The 25703-nt window shown below is 39.7% G+C and overlaps 1 protein-coding gene across 2 annotated transcripts in view; it reads left to right on the plus strand.

Moving 5' to 3' along the window:
• The first annotated feature begins 4463 nt into the window (after window positions 1-4463).
• Window positions 4464-25703, plus strand: part of aldh9a1a.1 (aldehyde dehydrogenase 9 family, member A1a, tandem duplicate 1) — a 37508-nt gene continuing 16268 nt past the window's right edge. The window contains exons 1-5 of one of the 2 annotated variants that reach the window (XM_039736034.1): window positions 4464-4570; window positions 5569-5810; window positions 11563-11708; window positions 13511-13640; window positions 17205-17339. In XM_039736034.1, coding sequence (XP_039591968.1) covers window positions 5606-5810; window positions 11563-11708; window positions 13511-13640; window positions 17205-17339 — 616 coding nt within the window. In that variant the 5' untranslated portion in view covers window positions 4464-4570; window positions 5569-5605. Of the gene's footprint in view, window positions 4571-4638; window positions 4752-5568; window positions 5811-11562; window positions 11709-13510; window positions 13641-17204; window positions 17340-25703 lie in introns of those variants that run through there. The other variant, XM_039736033.1, reaches the window with a different exon arrangement.

Here is a 25703-nt window from a genome sequence, read left to right on the forward strand (position 1 = left end):
AGTGGAAAAGCGCTTAAAGAGTACAGATAAGAGAAGAATGAGGCCATCAGGAGAGTCCCTCGGGGTCTCTCCTCAGCTCCTTACTTTTTCTGATTTATAACAATGATGTTGATTCTGGTGTAGTTAATAAACTTGTGACATTTTCACATGACACTGAAATTGGAGGAATGGAAGACACTGAGGAGACAGCAAAAACATTTCAGAAAGACCTGGGCAAGCTTCAGAACTGAGTGAACACTCGGAAAATGGAATTTAAGGTGGTCGGACTCCAGCAGCGGGCATACCATTTTTCCTCCTCTTGTGGGAAATGCCTTCCCCGTTTCCCACAGGCACAACACAGTCCCAAAGCACAAGCACAATGCAGTACTCCTTTTCTCTATTCTTTTCTCCTCCACTTTTTCTCGGCAAATGGTGGTGGCTGCTGGCTCCAGCACCGGAAGTGCTCCAGGTGCTTGATGGCCTATTTCCGGCAGCATTTCCAGGTGTTGTGAAAGAGCTGCTCTCCAGGGCCCAGCAGCAGCTACAGCACCCCCTGGCAGTGCCCACAGATCCCAACAGGGCTGCACTAAACTCCAACTCCCATGGAATCCTAGGCACCACAACAACCCAGGGAGGTTGCCATCTAGTGCTCCAGGGGAGGTAATGCTCACTTGCTCCTCTGGTCCTCCCAGCGTGAAGACATCTCAGCCAGGCAATGACCCCGGCCGTCCGCCAAAGTAGAAAAGTGCAAAGTGCTACATGTGGGCAAAAGGAATGTCAGTTATAAATACCAACATAAGGCAACCTTTGAAAAGCATTTCAGGGTTTATGCTGACACGACATTTTCATCAACTAAGCAATGTTCAGAAGCGATTAAAAGGGCAAATAAAATGTTAGGTTATATTAAAAAAACTGTCAAATATGAATTAAGGGACATTATGCTCATCCTATATAACACACTAGTGAGACCACATCTGAACTATTTTGTGTAGTTCTGGTCTACACACTACAAGAAAGGCATAGCAGCACTTGAAGTCATACAAGGGAGAGCAGTCGGGTGCATCCAAGGGTTTAAGTACATGGCAAACTGTGACAGCCTCAGAGAGTTAAATCTGTGAAGTCTCAGCAGAGTAGACTGCCTAATGACCCAATCTTGGTCTTTGAAATCCTCAAAGACATAAAGAAGATCCAGCAGAATTCTTTGAACTTAAACATGAATCATGTACTTGAGGAAACCAGTAGAAATTAAAAAGAAGTCCATGTAGGACTGAAGCCAAAAAGCACTTCTTCACACAAAGAGTTTTGGGAATCTGGAACAAAGTACTGAGTCATGGAGATCAAGCAAAAAACTTGACAACCTTTAAGAAGTATCTGGATGAGATATTGGGACAGTGGTTCCCAAACTCGGTCCTGAGGACCCCTCTGTGGCTGCAGGTTTTTGTTCCAACCAACTTCCGTTTTTCATTGGACTCTTACCCTAATTAAGTGAGTCCTTATTTCCCAGTTTCTGTGTTTTGGAGTCAATATAGAAATTACAAACTAAGTTTGCTAGATTTTTATTAAAATATTATAAGCAGTTATATGAGGAAGTTATAGTTATATGGGTAATATGTAATTTTTTTTTTCTTTAAGTCATTTAATAGTATTTTCAACCTAATTTTCATTCTGCTTTTCCAGGTGTTATGGTTATTCAATTGATTATTCACTAATTAGTGAGCCTGACACTAAGTCGTTGCAGCTTTCATCATCCTGGGTGTTTGCTATGTTGGTTGTTAATTGTCACTATTAGGGTTAAAAGAAGGGAGCAAACTGCACAGGAAAATGGGAAAATAATAGGAAAACAACAAAAGAGAGATAAGCATTTATAGCTTTAGAAAAAAATAGAAATATTTCTAAATGTCTTCATCCATCCATCCATCCTCTTCCGCTTATTTGAGGTCGGGTCGCGGGGGCAGCAGCTTGAGCAGAGAGGCCTGGACTTCCCTCTCCCCAGCCACTTCTTCTAGCTCTTCCGGGAGAATTCCAAGGCGTTCCCAGGCCAGCTGGGAGACATAGTCTCTCCAGCATGTCCTGGGTCTTCCTTGGGGGCATCCTCCCGGTTGGATGTGTCCAGAACACCTCACCAGGGAGGCGTCCAGGAGGCACCCTGATCAGATGCACGAGCCACCTCATCGGACTCCTCTCGATGCGGAGGAGCAGCGGCTCTACTCTGAGCTCCTCCCGGATGACTCAGCTTCTCACCTTATCTTTAAGGGAAAGCCCAGACACCCTGCGGAGGAAACTCATTTCAGCCGCTTGTATTCACAATCTCATTCTTTCGGTCACTACCCATAGCTCAGGACCATAGGTGAGGGTAGGAACGTAGATCGACTGGTAAATTAAGAGCTTTGCCTTACGGCTCAGCTCCTTTTTCATCATGACAGACCGATGCAGAGCCCGCAACACCGTGGACGCCGCACCGATCCGCCTGTCGATCTCACGCTCCATTCTTCCATCACTCGTGAACAAGACCCCAAGATACTTAAACTCCTCCACTTGGGACAGGATCTCGCTCCCAACCCTGAGAGGGCACTCCACCCTTTTCCGGCTGAGGACCATGGTCTTGGATTTGGAGGTGCTGATTCCCATCCCAGCCGCTTCACACTCAGCTGTGAACCGATTCCGAGAGAGCTGAAGATCACGGCCTGATGAAGCAAACAGGACAACATCATCTGCAAAAAGCAGTCTACATGTCTTGTAAATGTAAAAACCATACTGTTGTGTTTTTCTGAATGCAGAATAATGAGAAGAGTAAAAAAAAGGCCAGCTAATTAAATGAGATCAGTTGTTATTGATTATTATCACCAATTGTGAATGTGGTTGGAACAAAAACCTTCAGCCACAGTGTGTCCCCAGGATCGAGTTTGTGAAGCACTGAGCTAAACCAGGGGTGTCAAACTCCAGTCCTGGAGGGCCGCAGTGGCTGCAGGTTTTCATTCTAACCATCTTCTTAATTAGTGACCAGTTTTTGATGCTAATTAACTTCTTTAGCCTTAGCTTTAATTAGCTTAACCTTAGTTGTTTTTTCCTTAATTAGCAGCCGGACAGTAATGAGACATAAAACAAGCAGGACATGACCAGCTCACCTGTACTCATCGAACAAAATCTGAAAATAAAGATGAAGGTCTCAGTAAGGTTGATCCCTCAGGTTACCAAAACATTTTAGGAGTTCTTAGAAAAAAGCAGAATATCAACAGTTTTGGAAATGTCTCCTGTGGCAAAACGAGAGCAGCCACAAGCCATGGAATTGAATAACGGGTTTAATTAACAACAGGAATCGGCTTCTCGTTAAGGAACTGGTTGGAGTTTGAAGCCCCAATTTAGCTGGTCATCTGTTGGCTTGTTTCATGTCACATTTCTGTTTGGCTGTCATTTAATGAAGAAAAGAATCAATTCAGAAGACTTAATCCTTAAAAACAGGGCTATTAAAATAGAAGGAAAAGAAGTTAATTAGCAGTGAAAACTGGGCACTGATTAGGAAAAGAGTTAGAAAGAAAACCTGCACCCACTGCGGCCCTCCAGGCCTGGAGTTTGACACCTGCGAGCTAAACAAACAAGCGACAAGTGGACTGAATGGTTTCCTCTCATTGGTCAAATGTCTTATGTTTTTATGTTAACTGCCCAATTCCAAGTGTACAAAGCTTGTAGAGACTTACCAAGAGTATTCAAAGGAGCGTCTACAAAGTACTGAATTAAGGGTCTGAATAGTTCTATGAATGAGTGATTTCAGTTTTCAACTTTTAATAATTCTACAACCATTTCTGAAAGAATGCTTTCACTTTGTTATTATGGTTTATTGAGTGTAGCTTGATGGGCAAATTATTGGCAGATGTATCCATTTAAAATTAAATGTACAACACAACAAAGTGCACAGAAAGTGAAGAGGTCTGAATACTTTATGAATCCACTGTATATTAAATTGAAAAAAAAATCCCTTAACTAAATACTACTAGTGCAAACCATGTAACAAGCCCCAAGTAACAATAAAAAAGTGAATTTGGCTATGAGATAGAAAAACAGATGGTGGAGCATGAACAGATGCAGAGCCCTGCCAGGCACAGGATCATGCAGTTCTTTAAAGAGTCTGTTGACTGCCGCCTTTAAATGAGGACCATAGGTGACTTGTTGGGCAACCATTTTAAAAATGCACGGAACAAAACAGGTTTATCTTTGAAATGAGGCCCATCAGTAATTTAGCCACTGGCAGACCTTGACCTAATGGGCCCCCGATTTGTTCTTAGGGACCTTCGATAAATACGTTTCAAAATTTACTTGCGTTTACAAAGAAAACCGATGCACAAAATGTCACTTTTTTAAATTGGTTTTTCTTTTAATAGTGTACAAAAATTACTTATGTATGATGTCCTTTTTTTTCTTTTAAATAAGTACGTGTTTGCGATCAACTTCGGTTCGTTTTATGAAGTACATTTTAAAAGCGGCCCCTAACCTCAGCAGCCAACTTTGGGTGGAGTTTAAAAAAAAAAACTTACGACGGCAGTTATATAAGAAACAACAGACACAAAAAATATTGCACCAGTGGCTGCAGTAAAAGGTAAGATGGATCGGTATGAAAGATGAATTTAAAAAAGCAGGTTGATATAAAGGGGCTGGGAATAACATGAATAGCGTGATTGGCAGCCAGTGAGTGGCAGGCAGGCATTCCATGCGGACTTTGTGATCTCCAACCTTCGCACTTCTTCTTGGAACGCGCTGCAAGTTACAATGCTTTTTAGGTACGAAACGATTGTGAGGCGTTTTAGCGAGCGAGTGTGTTTTAGGGGTGCGCATTTGAATAAGGAGACGGGATCTGGAGTCGGGAGAGCGCGGAGACAGGAATGCAGGAGAAGCTCGGTGATCGTGTGGGTTCGCCGCAAATGGAAGCGCGTCGACTAACAACGTATTATTTCACTAAGGCTAATGGTGAGCCTTTACGTGCGCGCTTACGATAATATGAAATTTTAAAGGGTGTTTTTTTTTTGCAAGTACACACATTCAAGTAAGAGTTTCGTTGTACTACGTACACATGATAGTAAACTTGAACTTCCAATGTCTCGCCCTTGAAGCGATCTACCGCCGCCACCAACGTCTGAGTGCGTGCAGATCGAGTTCATTGCTGTTCCGCAAGAATGAACGATCATTCATATACAAAAATAACTCGTGTAGCAGATATGTTGTCAATTGCAGTGTGTACACGTCTACGCAGTTTATAAGAAATGGAATGTTTCTCGTGCAGTTAAAATTCCAACTTCTACAGTAACAATGTCCTGAGCACTCACTGTAGTATAGGTTTAGACTGCCAGTCAGCAGCTTTTTAATAACTGAGGCTCAGTTTGGGGGCGGGAATGTCACGTGCCGTTTTGTTGAGGCGTACTGCGCACGCGTTTCTCCAAGGCTTCCTTCGCGCCGATTAAGGGGTGTCTCCTATTCCTTCTTATATGAGAATGCGCTTGAGCGGAGCGGCTGGCTTTGAACTCCGGGCAGACGCTTGACATTGTTATTCTATCCTTTCTCCTCACATCTAGCGTTTTATCTGTATTTGTGTAATTCTAGATTCTGTTTGCGACGCACATTCACCCTTCTCAAGAAGATGCATCACAGCAGCTGCTCCTCGCCCACGGATGGATGCGAGCTCATTCGGACTCGCTTGCTGCCCGCTGCTACAATCAAGGGGGCATCCACGGGGAGCCTTCAGCTGGCTCCCAGGGAGGCCCTCAACTACTGGTGTGGGTCCCGGGTGAAGATTCCGGAACAGGACAAGAAGGCTGCGGAGCCAGTGTATGAGCCCGCAACAGGTAAAAAAAAAAAATATCTTAAAACTGTTTTCGTTGGTTGCATTACACTACGCTTAAGGTAGTTACTCATGTTACAAAATCTTCATCGTGGTCTTTTGCGGATGGTTAGTTTTTTTAATGCATTCGCCTGCCAAGTGCACGAGTATTGTGCTGTGCAGAACATTAGACGTATTTTGATGACAACAAGCCTTTCAGCAGAACATAGCTGGCCAGTCTTATCCACCTAATTGCTCAAAAATAACTTCAAGCCCAGTTTTGAGAGACTCTATAGCAGTAGTTCTTAATTTTATTTTTAATCTGAGTACCCAAATTAAAAAAAAAAAAAAACTATATTGTACGGGATCCCACAACAAGGATTATTATTATATGTATTATTATTATAACTGTGGAGTCGTACTGTGACAAAACTTGGTATATAAGAAAAAAGTAAATGCCATTTGTTTCCTTTCAGGCAAATATTACAGATGAATAAAAAAAAGTGGGAAATAAGTGTATTGTTAAAACCTAGCTATCCAAGCAGTGTCATGGGGACAGTTGGAATCTGTTCCAGCACACATAGAGTGCAAGGCACGAAAGTCCCTGAAAATGGTGCCAGTTTATGGCAGGGTGAACACACATAGGTCAGTTTAGCGTTGCCAATCCTCCTAGCCTGAATATCTTTGAACTATGGAAAGAAGCTGGAGCACCTTAAGTAGACACCGGATAAACATGCAAACCCGTAGCTAGGAGCCTTTGTGGCTCGAACCTAAAACAGTTGTCATTCAAAACAGGAATAGATTCCTAGGATATACCGCTGCCAGTGGAAATGCTTATTAAAAGGTTTAGTAAACCTGGGAGAGAAATTCTTGGGGGGTACAGACAGTGTGACAATGTGATTTTGTTTGATAGGATAGTATGAAAGGTCGCTTAGTCACCTGACTTGTTGTACCACTTATGAAACAAGTTAAGTTGTTAAATTAATTTAAGCAGCTTATTTACACTGTGTTAAATAAACTTTTTTTTTATTTTTATTTTAAAAGAAGGCTTATCAAACAAGCCCCGCCATTAAAAATATATTTTTCTGATTTAGGTTGCAAATAGGTTGATTTCAATTGTTAAATGGAAATCAGGATATGTTAATCTATCTGTGACATGTCAGTCTGGCAATAAATTGTATGGTAAATAGCTGGTTGCTTATCAGTTGGCAGAGAATTCACACTTGTGTGAGCTCTGCAATTTTACTACCCAATCATGGCCACCCACCACATACATGTCAGTCCATAGTTCAAGGGAGAAACTTCACCAGAGTCCTGCTGTCTACCGCCTTACTTTGTAACTTACTCCATTTGTTTGTAGTTCTTTGTTGGGCAAATCTGACCTGCACCAACATATTTCTGTCCTCTTTTCTGCCTTTCCTTTACATTTAATACTAACTAGAAATCCTCAAGCAGTAATTATTTTAATTTTTTATTTATAAAAGCACATTTAAAACAGAAGTTGCACCAAACTGTTGTACAAAGAAGCATTAAAGTAAACACAATGCAAACAATGATGCAGAAGCAGATCAATAAGACAACCAATTGTAACCTCCACCACAATCCCATTGATTATGCATAGTGAAAGACGGAAGAAAACAAGCAGGCCTTGAGCTGATTTTTAAAAAAACTTGGAGGATGAAGACCTGATGTGAAAAGGCAAGTCATTCCAAAGCAACAACTGAGAAAACATTTTGGAGCAAGACCATGCAAGGCCTTAAAACCAAACAACAAAATTTTAAAATAAATGCGACACCTCACTTATCACCAGTAAAGAGAGGGGCTAAAATGGGAGAGACATGATCCTTTTTTTTCTTGACCCCATTAAGAATCTTGCTGCAGCGTTTTGAACCAGCTGAAGGCATGATAGAGCAGATTTTGGCAGACCCACATATAAAGAATTACTGAAATCTAGGTGAAATGTAATAAAGGCATAAATGACTGTTTCCTAATCCTTCTGTGATTTTTAAAAAAAAACAGGATTTTAGTTTAGAAATTTGCCTCAGTTGGTAAAAGCAGACTTTACTACCGTGGAGATTTGTTTTTCAAAACTTAGTGATGACTTGAAGATGATACCTAGTTTCCTGGCGTCATTATGAATCATTGCTGCCAAGGAGCCTAACTGAATGCCGATTTAATCTGTAGATGTATTGGGACCAAAAATAATGACCTCTGTTTTATTTTTCTTTAATTGTAAGAAATGTTGTGCCATCCAATATTTAATGTCCTCAAAGCATTTCAACAGCTTTTCTTTCTACAGATGAAGTGATGTAAGAACTAATTTTGAGATACAGCTGGTTATCAGCATAACGATGTGTGACAGCATGTTTGTAAAAGATGGCCCTCATGGGGAGCAGATAGAACCTTGTGGGATGCCTTGCGTAAGAGGAGCTGGCTTAGAGAAATTCTCATATATGTTAACAGACTTAGATCTCCATTTTGAGGTAGGACTCAAACCATTTCAATGCACAGCCTTGAATGTCTACTTCATCCTCAAGCAGAACCCCATGGTCCACTGTGTCAAATGCCACACTGAGATCAAGTTGTTGTCTCTGGGTATGGCAGTAGCTCCTCTTATTTGAGTGTCTATTGTTTTGGGGGTATAACCTTTTTTTTTTTTTTTTTCCTGAGTTATGGATATTTATTGTTTAAGTGGTTGAATATAAATTCTCAAAAGCCTCAAAATCAATTCTCTGTCCTGGTCAATAACTCAATGTAGATTTTTGCTTGTCTTCGTTTTTGGTGTTTGATCCAGTAGATGTCTCCTGTTAAGGCTTTCTATGGAAAAAGCACTTTACTACCTCACATAGAATGCAAAGGGTCTGGCTACAGATAGTAGTGTAGGACTGTGAAATGGTGTGTCGTCCCTCAACTGAAATCTTCTCCTTCAGCACATAAATCAGATGTGTGGAATTGTTATGGATTCAAACAGTGCGTCAGTAAATAACAACTGAATAAAAGCAAAGGTGTATGTAAGCTGTGCAGCTCAGAAATTAAATATTGTAACACAACAAATTTGAGAAATAATTTATCCCCAATTTCACCCGTATACTGGGCATGTAACGGTCCAAAACAGAGTCTGAAATCTCAATTTGATCATCCATGGTTTCGTAACAATGACACCCCCCAACCTAGTGCCACCACTTTAACTGTAGCATGTTGAGCTTTTCTTATGTTGCAAAACTCCTAATTCATCTCTTATTTCATAATTAATACTATTAACACATGCAAATTATTATTCTATTCTGCAGGGATTGCATTCCTATAAAATGATGTGTGTAATCCGTCAGCAATGCTTGCTTCATACACCGAATCCCTTAAAGATCAATCAGTGTATGGGAGCATAGCACTGGCGAGACAATGTTTAAGGTTGAGCCAACTGGTCAAATCTTTAACTCATTGACAATAACACCGGACTCAAGGCCGAAATTAATTTCATAAGGATCTGAACTTTTCACTTTACCAACGCACGAAGTTGGGAAAGGCTCTATATGTAAATAAAATTTATTAAGTTTGTCTAACACCTTTTTCTCACTAAGCCCCATCACTGACTGCATGCTTGGACTAAAATCCCAAGGGACTTGTGTTCTGCTTTTGGGGCATCATTGCAGTGCAAAACTTTTATTTGTTTATTTATTTTTTTACTGGGGGGGTGCAAGCCCCCTGTCGCCACCCCACTTGCAGCCAAAATCACAAAATTCTATAAATATGGAAAAGAAAAATGATTATTTAGCGAACTAAAAATCGTGCAATAAGAATAAAATATTTACTTTCGTACCGATTGGAGTATTCCCGTTAAACTGAGGCCCATTATGCTCGCTTGATGAGAGACTAATAAATGATCCATTTGTTTTAACTGACATTCTTATAGATGATAAACTTTTTTTTTTTTTAAATTACTCCTTTAAATAACAGGAAAAATCACATGAAAACTAAAGTGGTATGCACTGGGTCATCATAACTCGACCTTCAGCTAACTAAATCACCTAAATACAAATGACTTTCTTGATACTTTAGTTTAATTCAAAAACTGAATAAGAATCAAAAATCTAATAACATCACATTAAAGTTCAATAAATTATGAAACGACTGATACCAAACATATATATGTAGGTTTTAAAATAAGCCGATTTAAAGCATGACAAAAAAGTGGCATAAAATCATTCCACACACACATAAAATATATATATATATATATATATATATATATATACACACATTAAATACATATATATAAATAAAAACCAATTAAAATATGCAAAGAATGCATAGGGAGCTCATTCTTCGTTACAGTGAACAAGACAGGTATTGTATCTAATTCCACCCCTCTTGTCAGAAATGTCAAGCAACCCTTGACATTTATTTGATCTGGTTAGAAAATGATACAACACATTCTGTGGGGCTTTTGTAGGAAATTCAGTAGAGTTGGTGTAACTCTGCCTGTTCTAGCAGCTTGGGTACAATACAGGAACCAGCCATTGACAAATATCTGATCCATAATTTATCCCACTGACACACTGCAAATTTTGAATATCCAGTTAACATACATTTTTGAGGGTGTTTGAGGGGTACCTACGTAAACCTGGGGGTGACTATGTAAGCTCCACATGGACCTAGACTGGGCATGAGGTCAAAAGTAGGACACTTGGTTACATGGCTGAAAGAGCAATTTTGAACTCCCCATACCATTGTTTCAGGGTAGCAGTCTGGTGTGAAGTTTGTAATTTTAAAAACTTCTAAAAAATGTTTATTCTAAACACGTATTTGCAAACTTAATATTTCTCAGCCTCAGGCTTTTGTCCTTGATTTGAGACGGTCCAATCAGGTGACCGATATCTTGCTGAATTGCCCAGTTTGTTTACTGTGTTTCAAAACTGCTCTGCATTTACACAAATTCGTGGAGAACAAACACTAGTCATTTTTTGGCACATGTATGCAATTCTGCAAACCTCACTAAACAAACTGCTTTTCAGTTGGCTTTGCATGCAGTGCAACAAACTGTATTTATTCAAAGAGTGATGTGGCAACAACCATCCGCCATCAGAGATTTGGAACACATTCAGTACTGAAGTGTTTAGTAACAAGATCACAGCTTAAAAAGATATCCTGCGACACATATGCCTGTCTTCCACTATTGTGCCATGTCATCCCTTTAGGATGTATTTAGTCAGATGTAGCCTTCTTGTGGCTCTACTAAGTTTTTAATTTCCTGTATAGGAAGTTAAAGTAGACACAATATGACCAGAACTAAGAGTCCAGGTTATATATAATGTATATTATGTTTCTTAAAGTGTGTGCAAATACATAGTAGATAAAATTGACAATTCTGTGCTAGTACTGGTGATTGCTAAACCCTGTTGGCTAAATCCTTCATATCGAAAACTTGGCAGAAGAGGATTACAGATTGAGCAATGGTAGTGTGAGTGGCTTAATTGTGCAATCCAAAGATTTGCTAAACCTGCTATCTTATCATGATGAAAGAATCAAACTGTTGGGTTGAACCACTGTTAAATGCTTTGAAGTGACCCCATTTTTGTGCCGTATATAAGTGCAACATGTCCTTTTAACTAATTAAATATACACTGACTCATCATGTTTTTTTTTTTATCTTTTTACTACAGATAAGAAAGATAAGAATAATAAAAAAATGACTTATCTGTAAGGGTAAAGGAAGAAGTTCAAGGATAAATGGATAAATCTGTTTAAATAACCTTTATTATTTTATTTATTATTTTCAGGTCGTTTGCTTTGTGAGCTTGTGCCTGCTGGGGCCCGCGAAGTGGACCAGGCCATACAGAGTGCTCGGGCTGCCTTCCAGAAATGGAGTGCAATGTCCGGCATGGAGAGGCAACATGTATTGATGGAAGCTGCCAGGCTTATTAGGGTATGGAAGAAATAAGGAATAAATGTTAACTGGTATCATACCTCCAAAGTCCTGTGTTCAGACACGTTTATGTTTCATATCTGAATGTCATGTTATAGAGCCTGTCTTAGGTATCTCTATATATAATCTTCATTTGGATCTTGATCTTTGTTTGTCCACGAATGAATTAGAAGAAAAAGCACTAGATGGCAGTAGAGAGACAGCTAAAAACATAGGCATTGCATTAAGAATCTCCTCCAGGCTTATACTACTGAAGACTGTAGTAAGCCAGTCACACCTCAAAACACAGACATTCAAACTAAACAAATTGTTGTGCTTTAAATTAACTAAAGAGATCTTCATTTACATCTTGATCTTTGTTTGTCCGTGAATTCCATGCATGCATAGACCACCTTCCAGTTTAGTACATTGTTGTTACTCACGGATGTTAACAATGTGCCGGAATAACGAAAGGGTTGGTGGACAGTGTTACACTGGTTAGCCCCTGAGGCCTGGTTAGAGAATGAGATTGCCGAAGATAAAAGGTACGTGCCTACGTAACATATGAATGAAAGAAAGACAGTGGGTAAAATGAATGACAACGTAACGGCACGTTCTGGAAAATATTACTGTTACTTTGTAGCCGGCGAGTGCTGCGCGTCTCACAGTTGTACCGTGGCTTGCTCACATGTCAGTGAAGTGATCCCTTTTTATGCTTTAAAAAGCCTGAATACCTATGTGTCCCCCTTTTATAACCATTGCTCCGTGTATATTGCCTTACTCTTTGGATTGCCACAAAGCAACCTGCGAGATTGGAGAAAGGTTGAGAAGACCTCGTGAGAGGAAACAATAGCGTAGTGAAAATGAGACGGACTGTGAATGGACAGAAGCAGAAATGCTCCTACACCACCACCTAATTACTATTCGGACAGTGATTCCGAGTAGGCCGTTCCTATCGAATCAATGTCCAAGGGTTTTCTTTTGTAATTTTGTTTCTCTTATAAAAAATCATAATGCTGTGCGAAGAAGGGCCCAGTTCATGACTGGCAGCCGCGTTTAAACAGGGAGCCCTTCACAGACAACTTTAACACGCGCAACGTAGTTGGGCGCACATGGCTAGTTCAATATATTTTGGCAAGTTTTGGTGTATTTTAAGGCTACCGGCTGATAGAGAAGTGTAAAGGTTGTGTAAGAGAGCTAGGCTTTATACTTTCAGTTGGCTGTTTTCAAAGGTTTACCTGAATGCTTAGAATAATACAGTATATGCTAAAGCTGAGGAGTCTAAGAACAACAGCATTTATTTATATAGCACATTGTCGTACAACAATGTAGCTCAAAGTGCTTTACAAGATGACAAAAAAGAAAATTACAAGAAAAGAGAAACAATTAAGATCAGTTCAGCAAAACAAGGTAAGGTCAGATGACTGAGAAGTTAGGAAAAAAAACTAATAAAGCCTGGAGAAGGTGAGGTGGGCTGAGGAGTTCACTTATAATGTTTGATTGGCACCGATTCTGGGGCATTTCATTTTTTAAAACCGATATCCTGTAACAACTTAGCTCCTGGCCTGGGCTGCTAACTTCTTTTTGCGACATGATGATGGAATCGCTTAATCCTTTCACTTTGATATTCTTATATAAGGTGGTTTGCTATTGGAGTTGTAGCATGGAGTGGCTATCTGTTCATTTTTACACTTCTTTATTTCAAGATCCGTAGATAATTTCCAAAAGTAAATTCCATAACAAGTGTATTGGTCTTTTCCAGGTGTTTCTATACCCAAGTTTCTTTTCTAAACCTTGTTTTCCTTTCCCTACCTAATAAACAGGAACATTGTGAAGAAATTGCTAAAGTAGAAGTCATCAATAACGGCAAGTCCATTTTGGAAGCAAGGGGAGACATAGAGGTCTCCTGGTTGACCATTGAATACTATGCCGGTTTAGCTGGAGGGCTCTCTGGTAAGTGAAGACTGCTTCAAGGGAATCTAAATACAGCTTAAATGTCAGATTTTAATCTTGTGGGTTCAGCTAAAGTGTGTGGTTTTTAATTAATTATCTATATCACACACATGGAGCGGGCAAAAGTGGGTTTATAGTATGGAAAAAGACATGCAGGTTATGATTGCTACACTCAAGCACACCACAATAATAATACTAATAAGAAGATAAATAATACAATAGTAAGAATTAACTCTGTTTTTCTGTAAACCCACTTTTGCCCACCCATTTTAAAGCGTGTGTGTGTGTGTGTGTGTGTGTGTATGCATGTATGTAAAATAGAGATTTATTCTTTTCATTGAAAAATCTCCCCATTGTGAAAGTGTCTCTTTTTCCATATAGATGTAATGATGGTTTCTCCATAGAAAAGGAAATGTGTTTTTACTTCCAGTTCAAAAGGCTTTTTATGCTGATTTTCCAGCTCTAAAGTTTGAGAGATGAATTGAGAGCAACACAAACTATCTGGAGGGCAGACCTCCACATCCTACTTATGCTTACTGATTCCATAATTTTAGAAGGTGGGAGGAATAAAAAGATGTAGTACCTAGAGTAAACTAGGCCTTTAATGAAATCTTGGGCACAGCCATCAGCAGTGTGTCTGTCTGTGGAGAGAGTGTTGACCTTGTTGAGAGGTTTACTTACCTTGCCAGTGACATTCATGTCTCTGGTGACTCTTCCTATGAAGTCAGTAGATGGATTGGGAGAGCATGGGGGGTCATGAGGTTGCTGGAAATGGGTGTGTGCCGCTCCAGATATCTCTGCAAAAGGACAAAGGTCCAAGTTTTTAGAGTCCTGGTGCTTCCTGTCTTGCTATATGGTTGCGAGACATGGACACTATCCAGTGACCTGAGATGAAGACTGGACTCATTTGGTACTGTGTCTCTCCGAAAAATCCTTGGGTACCGTTGGTTAGACTTTGAGCGGTTGCTCATGGAGTCCCGAATGAGGCACATGACCTGCATTGTGAGGGAGCGTCAGTTACGGCACTACGGCCTTGTGGTACGTTTCCCTGAGGGTGATCCAGCTTGCGAGATCCTCGTTGTTGGGGACCCTTGTGGCTGGACCAGGCCCAGAGGTTGCCCACGTAACGCCTGGCTGTGGCAGATAGAGGGTCACTTCCGGAGGGTGGGATTGGACCGCATGTCTGCCGGGGGGGGGGCAACCAGGATCCTAAGATGTTTCGTCATGTAGTGGGTGCAGCAACGCACTGAACCATTGCATGCTCCCCAACTTGACTTGACTAGAGAAAATCTGTGTAAGTAAGAGGTCAGGCTGAATAGTGACCAGTTTAAGATTTTAGTTTTCTGGAGGAATGATCAACTGCATAAGCAGCTATTACCCAAATAAGCTGGTTAATGCATTTGTAACAGGGAGGTAAAGGGCCTAGTTTGGGATACTGCAGTGAAATAGAGGTGAGGACATAATCAATAACGTGTAGTGTCATAACCTTTTGTTAATAGTTCATATATCAGCTAAATTGTGGATTGACAGATGTAGACTTTGGAGGCTTTCATCAGCTATAACTTGAAGGCTGGAGGAAGATAGATATATCTTCACTGCTTACAGCATTAAGAAAAATTCTTTTAGGAAAGATCCAAGAGCCCTGGAAGCATTGCCTATTTTTGTCACAGATTTCCAAACAATTTAAGGAAAGCCGGCAGACTGTAATCCAGCATGGACTAACTGTTGGTGCTCACATAATGACACTTACATAATCTTTGTCTGATAATTTTGTTTACTTCTAATAAATTAGCGATCACAGTACAGTCATGCCATTTGAACGGGGGTAGGGGTGTATGTGGGGACATATTCAAGATAAGGTTTGCCAGATCTAAATGTGTGTAATTCTCATTACAGTTTTCTTATATTGATATCTGAATGTTTATTGGGAAAGCTTATTTAAATGAATGAATATTCTTTGTTGGAATTTTTTTCTTTTTCCTGTGTAATATATGAATCTAACTTATTCATCACCTTGTCAGAATGGAGCATGTATGACATTAAGTAGACCAAAAGTGCATTACACAGAAAACTACTTTTGTAAAGGCTGTACTTGATACATTTTGCAAGAAATGCTGCTCTATGCTGATGCGTTTTGTAGATCACATATATTGCATTCAAAAAGAGCATGACATTATGTGTCGGTCCAGCAGAATTAACAGAAATTCAACCCAACTAAAGTGGGGTTTGTGTGTCTGTGTGTCAGTCCCTTGTTATATTTGCTTGCCAATTTGAAGACTTTTGTTCTTGGTTTTGGCCAGAAGGTGATTATTTCTCTGGTAAAAATACCAAATTGAGTAGATCAGTCCTATTTGAGGCAAGGCTTACATTGTCACCAAAGAAGTCTATTAATTTTTTTAACCACTTTTAACACTTCTGTTTATTTTAAACAATGTATATTGCACAGTACTCCGGTTGAGCCAAATGCACAAAGTGAAGCACTGTTGGTCATAGAAGAGAACTGAATAGTTCTTGTAGATAAAAAGCTTCTTGTTCCCTACCTTCTGTTTGCTGTCAAGGGCATGGTGTGTGGGTTAAAGTCTATTGGTGAGTTCTCCATTTTTTCACATAGTTATTACTTGTTTTAAATTTGTCACAGCTGCCTCATTCTTCCCCACCCAATTTACCCCATTATTAGGGCAAATGTTATGATAAGTTAATCAATTTGACATGATTATTCCCATTTTTTTTTTTTAAACTCCTGGTATCTTATTGACCGTGTTTTTTTGATAGCTGATATTTTTAATGTTTTGTGCTAGCAGTTATCTCCTTGTAATCCCCCCCATCCAAATATGTTAAAAGATATTTCACATGTATGCTATAGAAACCACTGCACACCAAGCACCTTCACTAAAATGAGTGGACACTTGGTATGTCAAATTATACAAAAATCAGAATATGAATTCTCATATTAAAAAAAGTTAAGTATTTGAATATGCTTGAAGTGCCACTAGAGGTACATTTGTACTTAACTCTTTCAGGGCGGATGTTGACTTTTGTCAACAGGAGGCGTTGACGGTGGTAATCAACTGTAAACAGAGACAAAATCTGCTGTTGTGTGTGTTGGGCGCTGTTTGCTAGGAAGAAAGTTAGTTTCAGTAGTTTGACCAAGATTCCCTATGCTCATGTGAGTAGCAAGCAGCAAGCAATGGCCTTTTAATCAGAAAGCAGAGCAGTGCAGTAGGAAAAAATCTGCCGATTTTATAAATGACGATACACACTAACAATTAAACCTTTTCAAAACCCTGATCATGCAAGTGATGTGCAAAACATATAACAAATGCAGAAGTATTTCCACAGTGTGTCTAGAGTAACATAATGCCAAAATTGGTGGTGTGTTTTTTTTTTAATCCATAATTTTACAATCATGTCCGTATATTTCTTTGAATAAGATTTTTTACATACATAATTGTGTTCGAATAATGTTCATTCTGACAGCCCTAGCGGACCCATTCCATTTTGGGCTTTTTTCCTTTTAGGCCTATGTAGTGTATAGCTAACATTTGTTTTGCTTCATCCCTTCAGGTCAACATGTGCAGCTACCTGGGGGCTCATTTGCCTATACTCGCCGGGAACCATTGGGTGTCTGTGCTGGCATTGGAGCCTGGAATTATCCATTCCAGCTTGCAGTATGGAAGTCTGCACCTGCCCTTGCTTGTGGTAAGTTTGTATGCAAGCAGCTTCCTTTGCAATTTACTTTTCAGGTTAATAGTATTAATCCATCATTACAGCTTCATGTTATTTTTCCCCAATGTTCTTTAATTTGTGTTCATGCGTTTGATACAGTGACATATGGGAGAACCACTGATTAGAACAGCTGCTCCTTCATCTCAAGGGGAGTCCATTAAATTGCTTTGGACATGTACATGATGTGCTGCCAATGGGAGCAGACTACAGCAAATGGAGAAGGGTTTATATCTTTTGATTGGTTTGGGGCATCTAGAAATCCTGGAAAACTTGTTGGGATCTTTCCATGTGATTCCACTGTGACTCTTAACCAGACAAAGCAGTTTGAAAAGAATGAAAAACAAATGTTCTTTGCTTTAAAAATTGATATGCAGTACTTTTTAAACATGGGATTGAACCATTTTGGTTAGATTTTTTTTTTATTTTTATAAAGGTAAACATGGTTTCCTGTTTCCTCGGACGTTCTTTTAGTTCCTTGCCCAGTCATTGTAATCTACACATTCTGTTTCTGTTTGGGTTTTAATATTGAGTTTTTTCTAATTAGGATAATAATCGTAACCATGTGTGAAACTTTAGTCCAGCCATTTTTAGTTTTTATTTATTTTTATTTAATTGTATTGATATTATTTGGAAAAAAAAACATTACATACAATCATGTCAAACTTAAAAAAGCATAATTCAACTCCTGCCTGTGAGAGAAAGGAGAAAGTACAACATGAGCAACTTTTATTTATATCTATCTCTCTATCTCTCTATCTCTATCTCTCTCATCAACCTCAAGAACTCTCTACATCCACTCTCTGAGTAGTAACTGGACATATAGCCGGTTTGTTGCTGTGAAGGTTGATAACAGCAGCAAAAATAAGTACCGTATTTTTCGGACCATAAGGCGCATCGGATTATAAAGCACATTCAGCGAAACAAAACTGTCAGATAAGTCAAACTATTCAACTCATTCACAATAACTCTCAACATTGTTCAGTTGTAACATAAAACACAAAACAATACACTCACTTTTTCAGTTCCATATAATATGGCAACAAAAGAGAATGTCCCTTTCATGCTATAGATGCTTATTCAAAGATCTTGCCATATTTTAAAAAGCTTTTAACAGATCCTCTAAGTGAGAATTTCCTTTTTTTCTGTTTCAAATAGTATAGAACATCAGTTACCCACCGGCAAGATAAGTCTATGTGCTAGTAGTGTGGTATAAGCAATTACAATCAGTTTCTCCTTCTCCACTTTAAGGCCATCCAGGAGTTAAGTGAACATCTCAACATATCCTAGGATCTTTTGAAAGGAAGAGATTTTAACAATTTTTTTTTTCCCCCCCATATACAGTGGTATCTTGAGATGCAAGTTTAATTCATTCCGTGACCGAGCTCGTAAGTCAAAATGCTTGTATCTCAAATTGATTTTCCCCATTGAAATTAATTGAAATGAGATTAATTCATGCTAGCCCCCCCCAAAAAAGTTTTTTGTTAAATGTTTTCAACATAAGAAAAATGTATTTAGAATGAACAAATATTGTATACAAACAAAATAAAACCTAATACATAAAGGAGAATCTAAAGAAATAAACAGATGTTGGCAGAGCCGATTAGCATATTGTAATGTTTTTTTCTTGCACTTCACTTTTGCTTAACTTAATTTTCTTCTTCTCTGGTGTGTGTGTTTTTTTTTCTTTCCCATGCTTTCGTCACTTTCATTCTCGGGGCGTTTCAATAGAAACCTGTCCAAGGAGCTTTGTTTCTTCCTCCCCTTTAGAATGTTTCTGAAATGTTAGGCAAGTGTCATTAAATAGCGCCTCTGCATGATCAGTTACAACTTTTTCAGGGTGTTTCTTTTTCAGTAAATTCCAAAACTTTTTCCCACATTGCCAACACTTCCTTGATCTCCTGCAGAACCCCAGGATGTTGCTGCTTCTGTAGTTCCGTCAACTCCTCCGTCGTCTTCCTCGGAATGTGCGGCAAAACGCTCTTTGATGGCTTGTATTTCAAATTTTGGCTCGTAACTCAAGGCAAAAAATCAACCTTGTGACGGCTCTTATCTCAAAACTCATATGTTGAGGCACTCGTATCTCAAGGTACCAGTGTATTGTTGAGATGGTGTCTGAGTCTTCAAGACAAAACTGTATTGCCTCTGCAATAGAAATGAGTGGGAAGTGAGGAAAATTGGGAAGGCTCCTTTTACCTAATTTTCTGATTTGAAAGTAGTGAAAAAATTTTGTTGATGTGAAGTTAAATTTTAAAGTTTAATTGTTTATAAGATACAAAGATACTCTCTATATATACATCTCTTAAGTCTTTTAATCCTGAATGTTTTCCAAACATTAAATACTATGTAGTTTTGAGAGGATAGAAAAAGGTGATTATCATATCTGCTTTAGGTCGTGTGTAGGGTCACTCTTTGGATACATGGATGTTTCGAATTCCAAATAAGTTGGGCTATAATTTTAATCAAATTTCTTAAAGAATAATTTGTTAATGTACTACTAGTATATGGGGATGCTCTGAAATAGAAATAGAAGCTTAGGAAGGATGTTCATCTTGGCCGTATTGATTCTCGCTGTTAATGTGACATGGACCACCTGTTCACATGTTGTTTTAATTTACCCCATGCAGATAGGAAAATTTTGTTGAAAAAGACGTTTATATTTACTTTTGATGTATACCCATAGGTATTTGAACGGATTAGCTAAAATAAATTGGAAGGTGTCCATTCTAATAATGTGTGCTAGAGAGTTTCACTGGAAAAGACACACACTTTTATTCAAATTAATTTTGAGTCCAGATCTTATTTGAATTTCTGCTCATACATAGAGGACTGCTGGCATGGAAGTGTGTAGGTCTAATATATACAGCACCATATCTTCTGCATATAGTGATATTTTCTGTTCAAGTCCTTCTCTGGTAATCCCCTTTATCTTTAATACATTTCAAAAGTGAATGGCCAATTGCTCCAGCCATTTTTAAACCATAGAATGGTATAATTTGTTTCGCAAAGCTCCTTCTTGCAGTTTTGTGTTTGCGAGTTTTTTCAGAGAGGCCCATGCACAAACCTGCTTTATGCTTTTATTTAAATATTGATTTCTCGTTTAGGCACCATCTTTAAATATAGTTGCGCTGAGTTTTGAAGCAAAACATTCAGCTGCCTTTACAGTTCATTCAAACAATTAGTAGGTTTTTCTGAATCTTCATTCACTGCTTGCCAGGTAGGTGTTTCTGTATAGGGCTCAGCTCATCCTTCCAGAGGCTTTTTTATTTTTGTGTTGGCAGGACTTGATTAATGTCTCAGTGGTGGACAATCAAACATGAAGTGAAGGTTTGTTTAGGGAAGACTGAGTGTAAAATATGAAAAATTGGCTAATAAGCGGAGTCCTTCTCCTTCCTAGACTCCTGGATTTAATATTGGATTATGTCCAGTTTACCTTGTGTGCAGATAGCTGAAGCTGCCGCTTTGATGTGCTGCTCACTGCATTTTGACAGTAGCATCCACCATACACAATTGGTTTATACATCTTCAGATGTAACAGTATTTGGAATTGTATTTAATAAAATAAAAAAATAAAAATTATTCTCTTAAGAGCCATTAAATATCACCAGAACTACCTGGCCATAATTGCAGTCCACTCAAAAAATAAAGAGCTGATATGTTGGACATGCTCCTTTTGGCTAGGAGCTGAAGGCAAGGTTAAATGTAATAGTGTATCAGATAATTAAAGAGGCAAGCCAATTAATATTCTGTCATTTTGGCACAATAAGTCAGTTGAAAATAAAGTAATAGTACTTTATAAATTTCACCACATTGCATTCAAGCTTTTTACTGGAAATGTCAACATAAATATGACCAAGGACAATTATGTAAACATATGAAAAATTAATAAAGTGCTCTGATATTATTTGCATATATGTGTATTAATTTTCGTTTCGTTTATACGTACATCCCCAATTCCAAAAAACTTGGGACCCTGCATAAAATGTAAATAAAAACAGAATGCAATGATTTGCAAATCTCATAAACCTATATTTTACTCAACAGAAAACATATAAAATGTTTAAACTGAGAATATGTACAATTTTAAGGAAAGAATAAGGTCAATTTGAATTTTTAGGGCAGCAACACATCTTTAAAAAGTTGGGACAGGGTTATGTTTACCTCTGTGTAGCATCCCATCATCTTTTTAACAACAGTTCGTAAACGTCTGGGGAAATGAGAAGACCAGTTGCTAGACTTTTGGGTGAGCAATGTCATCCCAGCCTCGCAGTTAGGAGACCCAGGTTCACTTCCCGGGTCCTCCCTGCATGGAGTTTGCATGTTCTCCCCGTGTCTGTGTGGGTTTCCTCTGGGTGCTCCGGTTTCCTCCCACAGTCCAAAGACATGCAGGCTAGGTGGATTGGCGATTCTAAATTGGCCCTAGTGTGTGTTTGTGTGTGTGTGTGTGTGTGTCCTGTGGTGGGTTGGCACCCTGCCTGGGATTGATTCCTGCCTTGTGCCCTGTGTTGGCTGGGATTGGCTCCAGCAGACCCCCGTGACCCTGTGTTCGGATTCAGCGGGTTGGAAAATGGATGGAAATGTCATCCCACTCTTGTCTGATCTAGGATTCTAGCTGCTCAACAGTCCTGGGCCATCTTTGTTGTATTTTTTGTTTCATGATGCGCCAGTTCAGCACATGGACTCTGAGACAAAGCCATGCTGTTGTAATGGATGCAGTATGCTGTTTAGCATTATCGTGCTGAAATATGCAAGGCCTTCCCTGAAAAAAGTTATCTGGATGAAAGCACCTAAAACAAGTGTATACCTTTCAGCATTGATGGTACCTTTCCTAATGTGCACACTTTCAGTTCCATAGGAACTAATGTACCGCCATACCATCACATATTCAGGCTTTTGAACTGAACACTGATAACAAGCCAGATGGTCTCTCTCTCTCCTTTTTAGTCTAGAGGATGCAGTGTCCATGTTTTCCAAAAAGAATTTCAACTTTTGATTCTTCTGACCACAAAACAGTTTTCCACCTCACCTCAGTCCATTTTAAATTAGCTTTGTTCTAGAGAAGATAGCAGTGTTTCTGGATCATGTTCACATATGGCTGCTTCTTTGCATGATAGAGCTTTAACCTGCATTTGTGGATGGAACAGCAAACTGTGTTCACAGACAGTAATTTCTGGAAGTGTTCCTGAGCCAGTGCAGTGATTTCCATGACAGAATTGTGCCTGTTTTTAATGCAGTTCTGCCTGTGGGCCCAAAGATCATGGGCATCCAGTACTGATTTTCAGCCTTGTTCCATGCATACAGAGATTTTTCCAGATTCTTCGAATCTTTTAATGATATAATGTACTGTAGATGAGGAGATATTTAAAATTTTTGCCTAGTTATATTGAGGAGCATTATTCTGAAATGGTTCCACAGTTTGTAGATGCAGTCTTTTGCAGATTGGTGAACCTCTTCTCATCTTTACTAATGTGAGGCTCTGATTCTCTAAGATACTCTCTTTATACCTAGTCATGTTACTGACTGTGACGATGTGGGTTCTGGCTCCTCTCTAAGCCGCGAGCGCGTCGATTTATTTAAAATGAATGGCCTTTGCTCAACGAGCTGTGGACCCATAACACCACATTCCACCCCCCATAAAACTCCAGTTGCATGGGAAGGCTCCACACCACTGCCAACCCAATGCATCTGGAGCTCAGGTCCACAGCTCGGCCACTCTACACTGCACTAAAACAATCCCACTAAAACAAACTAACCCCAGCCCCCTTCATAAAAACAGGACATTAAAAGAATAAGAACCTTAAAAGACAACTAAAAATCTCAGCAATAAATAAATTTCCTTAAAAAGCTCAGTCTCTTAAAAATGTGCTCCACCGGCTTGGGTACGTGGGTTCCACAAAAAGTTAGTCACCAATCCCGCTTGCTGCTCTGTCTCCTCTTCTGGCCTCCACTGCTAGCTCATCCCACCGCTGCCACCAAATGTGACGATGTGGGTTCTGGCTCCTCGCTAAGCCGCGAGCGCGTCGATTATTTATTTAAAATGAATGGCCTTTGCTCAACGAGCTGTGGACCCATAACACCACACTGACCTGTTGCCAATTCACCTAATTAGTTGCAAAATGTTCCCCCAGGTGTTTCTTTTTAGTACCACTTACTTTTCTAGCCTTTTGTTGCCCCCCTACCAACTTTTTTGGAAAGTGTGGCTACCATAAAATTTAAAATGAGCCAATATTTTTCATGAAATCAAATGTTGAAAGTAAGACATTTTAATGTGTTCTATTGTGAATAACATATGGGCTGATGAGATTTGCCAGTCATTGCATTCCATTTTTATTTACGTTTTACACCGCCTCCCAACATTTTTGTAATTGGGATTATAATAAAATACAAATTTATACTTGTACTCACTAGAGTTAACTTGTAATAATAAACCTTTTGACTTATTGTGCATTCAAATTTAAAATTGAACATCATGAAATCAGTACAAGTTTTGATATCAAATAAAAAGGGGGAAAATATCAGCAAAAATGTTATATTGATATTCTGCCCAGCCCTAAATGTACCCTATCTGAGCAAGCAAGCAGGCTGTGTAAGAAAGATTGAATTGTGGTCTCTAATATAGTCCAGACTCTTGTAAGGTATGCTTTTGTTTTTTTGGCTGCAATAACCTGTAAAGCAAGTTACCAAACTCCCACCCTATTATAAATGTAAATTTAGCTTACATTTGAACAATGATCATAAAAATGATAGGTGACAATCTTTTTTTTATTATTTTATGTGTTTTATATGCGAAGATATTGGACCATATATAGCAGTAAATGTTTCTAGCAGCTTCTGTAGCCGAGGATCGGACCGTCAAGGTCCCCGCCTTCGGCCACCAGCCAACTCGCACTACACCCGACCTCCTTGGCCCCTCCCATAGGTGGTGAGCCCATTGGAAGGGGGACCCATGTTGCTTCTTCAGGCTGTGCCCGGCAGAGCTCCATGGGTTGCCATCGAGCACCACCTCCAGGCCTGGCTCCAGAAAGGGGGCCCCGGTGACCCGCATCCGGGCGAGGGGAATCCGCAACTCCAAATCCGAGACCATAGTCCTCAACCGGAAAAGGGTGGAGTGTCCTCTCAGGGTTGAGAGCGAAATCCTACCCAAAGTGGAGGACTTCAAGTATCTCGGGGTCTTGTTCACGAGTGAGGGAAGAATGGAGCATGAGATCGACAGGCGGATCAGTGCGGCGTCCACAATGATGCGGGCTCTGCATCAGTCTGTCGTGGTGAAAGAGGAGCTGAGCCGTAAGGCAAAGCTCTCAATTTACCAGTCGATCTACGTTCCTACCCTCACCTATGGTCCTGAGCTATGGGTAGTGACCGAAAGAATGAGATTGAGAATACAAGCGGCTGAAATGAATTTCCTCCACAGGGTGTCTGGGCTTTCCCTTAGATAGGGTGAGAAGCTCAGTGATCTGGGGGGGGCTCAGAGTAGAGCCGTTGCTCCTCCTTATCGAGAGGAGTCAGATGAGGTGGCTCGGGCATCTGATCAGGATGCCTCCTGGACGCCTCCCTGCTGAGGTGTTCCGGGCACGTCCAACCGGGAGGAGGCCCCGGGGAAGACCCAGGACACAATGGAGGGACTATGTCTCTCGGCTGGCCTGGGAACTCCTCGGGATTCCCCCGGAAGAGCTAAAAGTGGCCAGGGAGGGTATCTCTGCTCAAGCTGCTGCCCCCGCGACCCGACCTCGGATAAGCAGAAGAGGATGGATGGATGTTTCTAGCAAATCATTTTCCTGAGTTTCTGCAGCATTTGGTTAACACATGCACATACTCTGCCGGTGTCTTGCAAAGCTCCACTTAATTTCTCCCAGCGTGATGAGTAACGCTGGTTCTGTTGGTGGGACTGAAGTACCGTATATACTTGCGTATAAGTCTGGTCTTAAAACCCAAAAAATCTGTTATAAAATTAGACCCCGACATATATGCCTGTTCAAAAATGCGACAATTACATTAATTTTTTATTTATTTATTTTTTTGCTTCTTCTTTCCTCCTCCAATCTCATATCAGTTAATCAGACACATCAAATTTTGTTGCAGCAGTGCAGTTACCAATTTCTTTCGCTACTTCAATGATGTTTATGTTAAAACCAGCTTCATATTTTCTTCTGATCGAACACTGCATTGTAGATAAGGGATGCTCTTATGATAAAGTTGTATGAGGGTGTGAGATACAAAAAGCACAAATCCAATGTTAATGTCTCTTTGGAATAGTTTGGGTATTACCGTGTGCTCACGTAGACACAATAGAGAGAGCGGTTAGGAGCACACGCTTATACAGCGCATTGCCGCACCCACATA

The sequence above is a fragment of the Polypterus senegalus genome, chromosome 14 (assembly GCF_016835505.1).
Source record: "Polypterus senegalus isolate Bchr_013 chromosome 14, ASM1683550v1, whole genome shotgun sequence".
Classification (NCBI taxonomy): Eukaryota; Metazoa; Chordata; class Cladistia; order Polypteriformes; family Polypteridae; genus Polypterus; species Polypterus senegalus.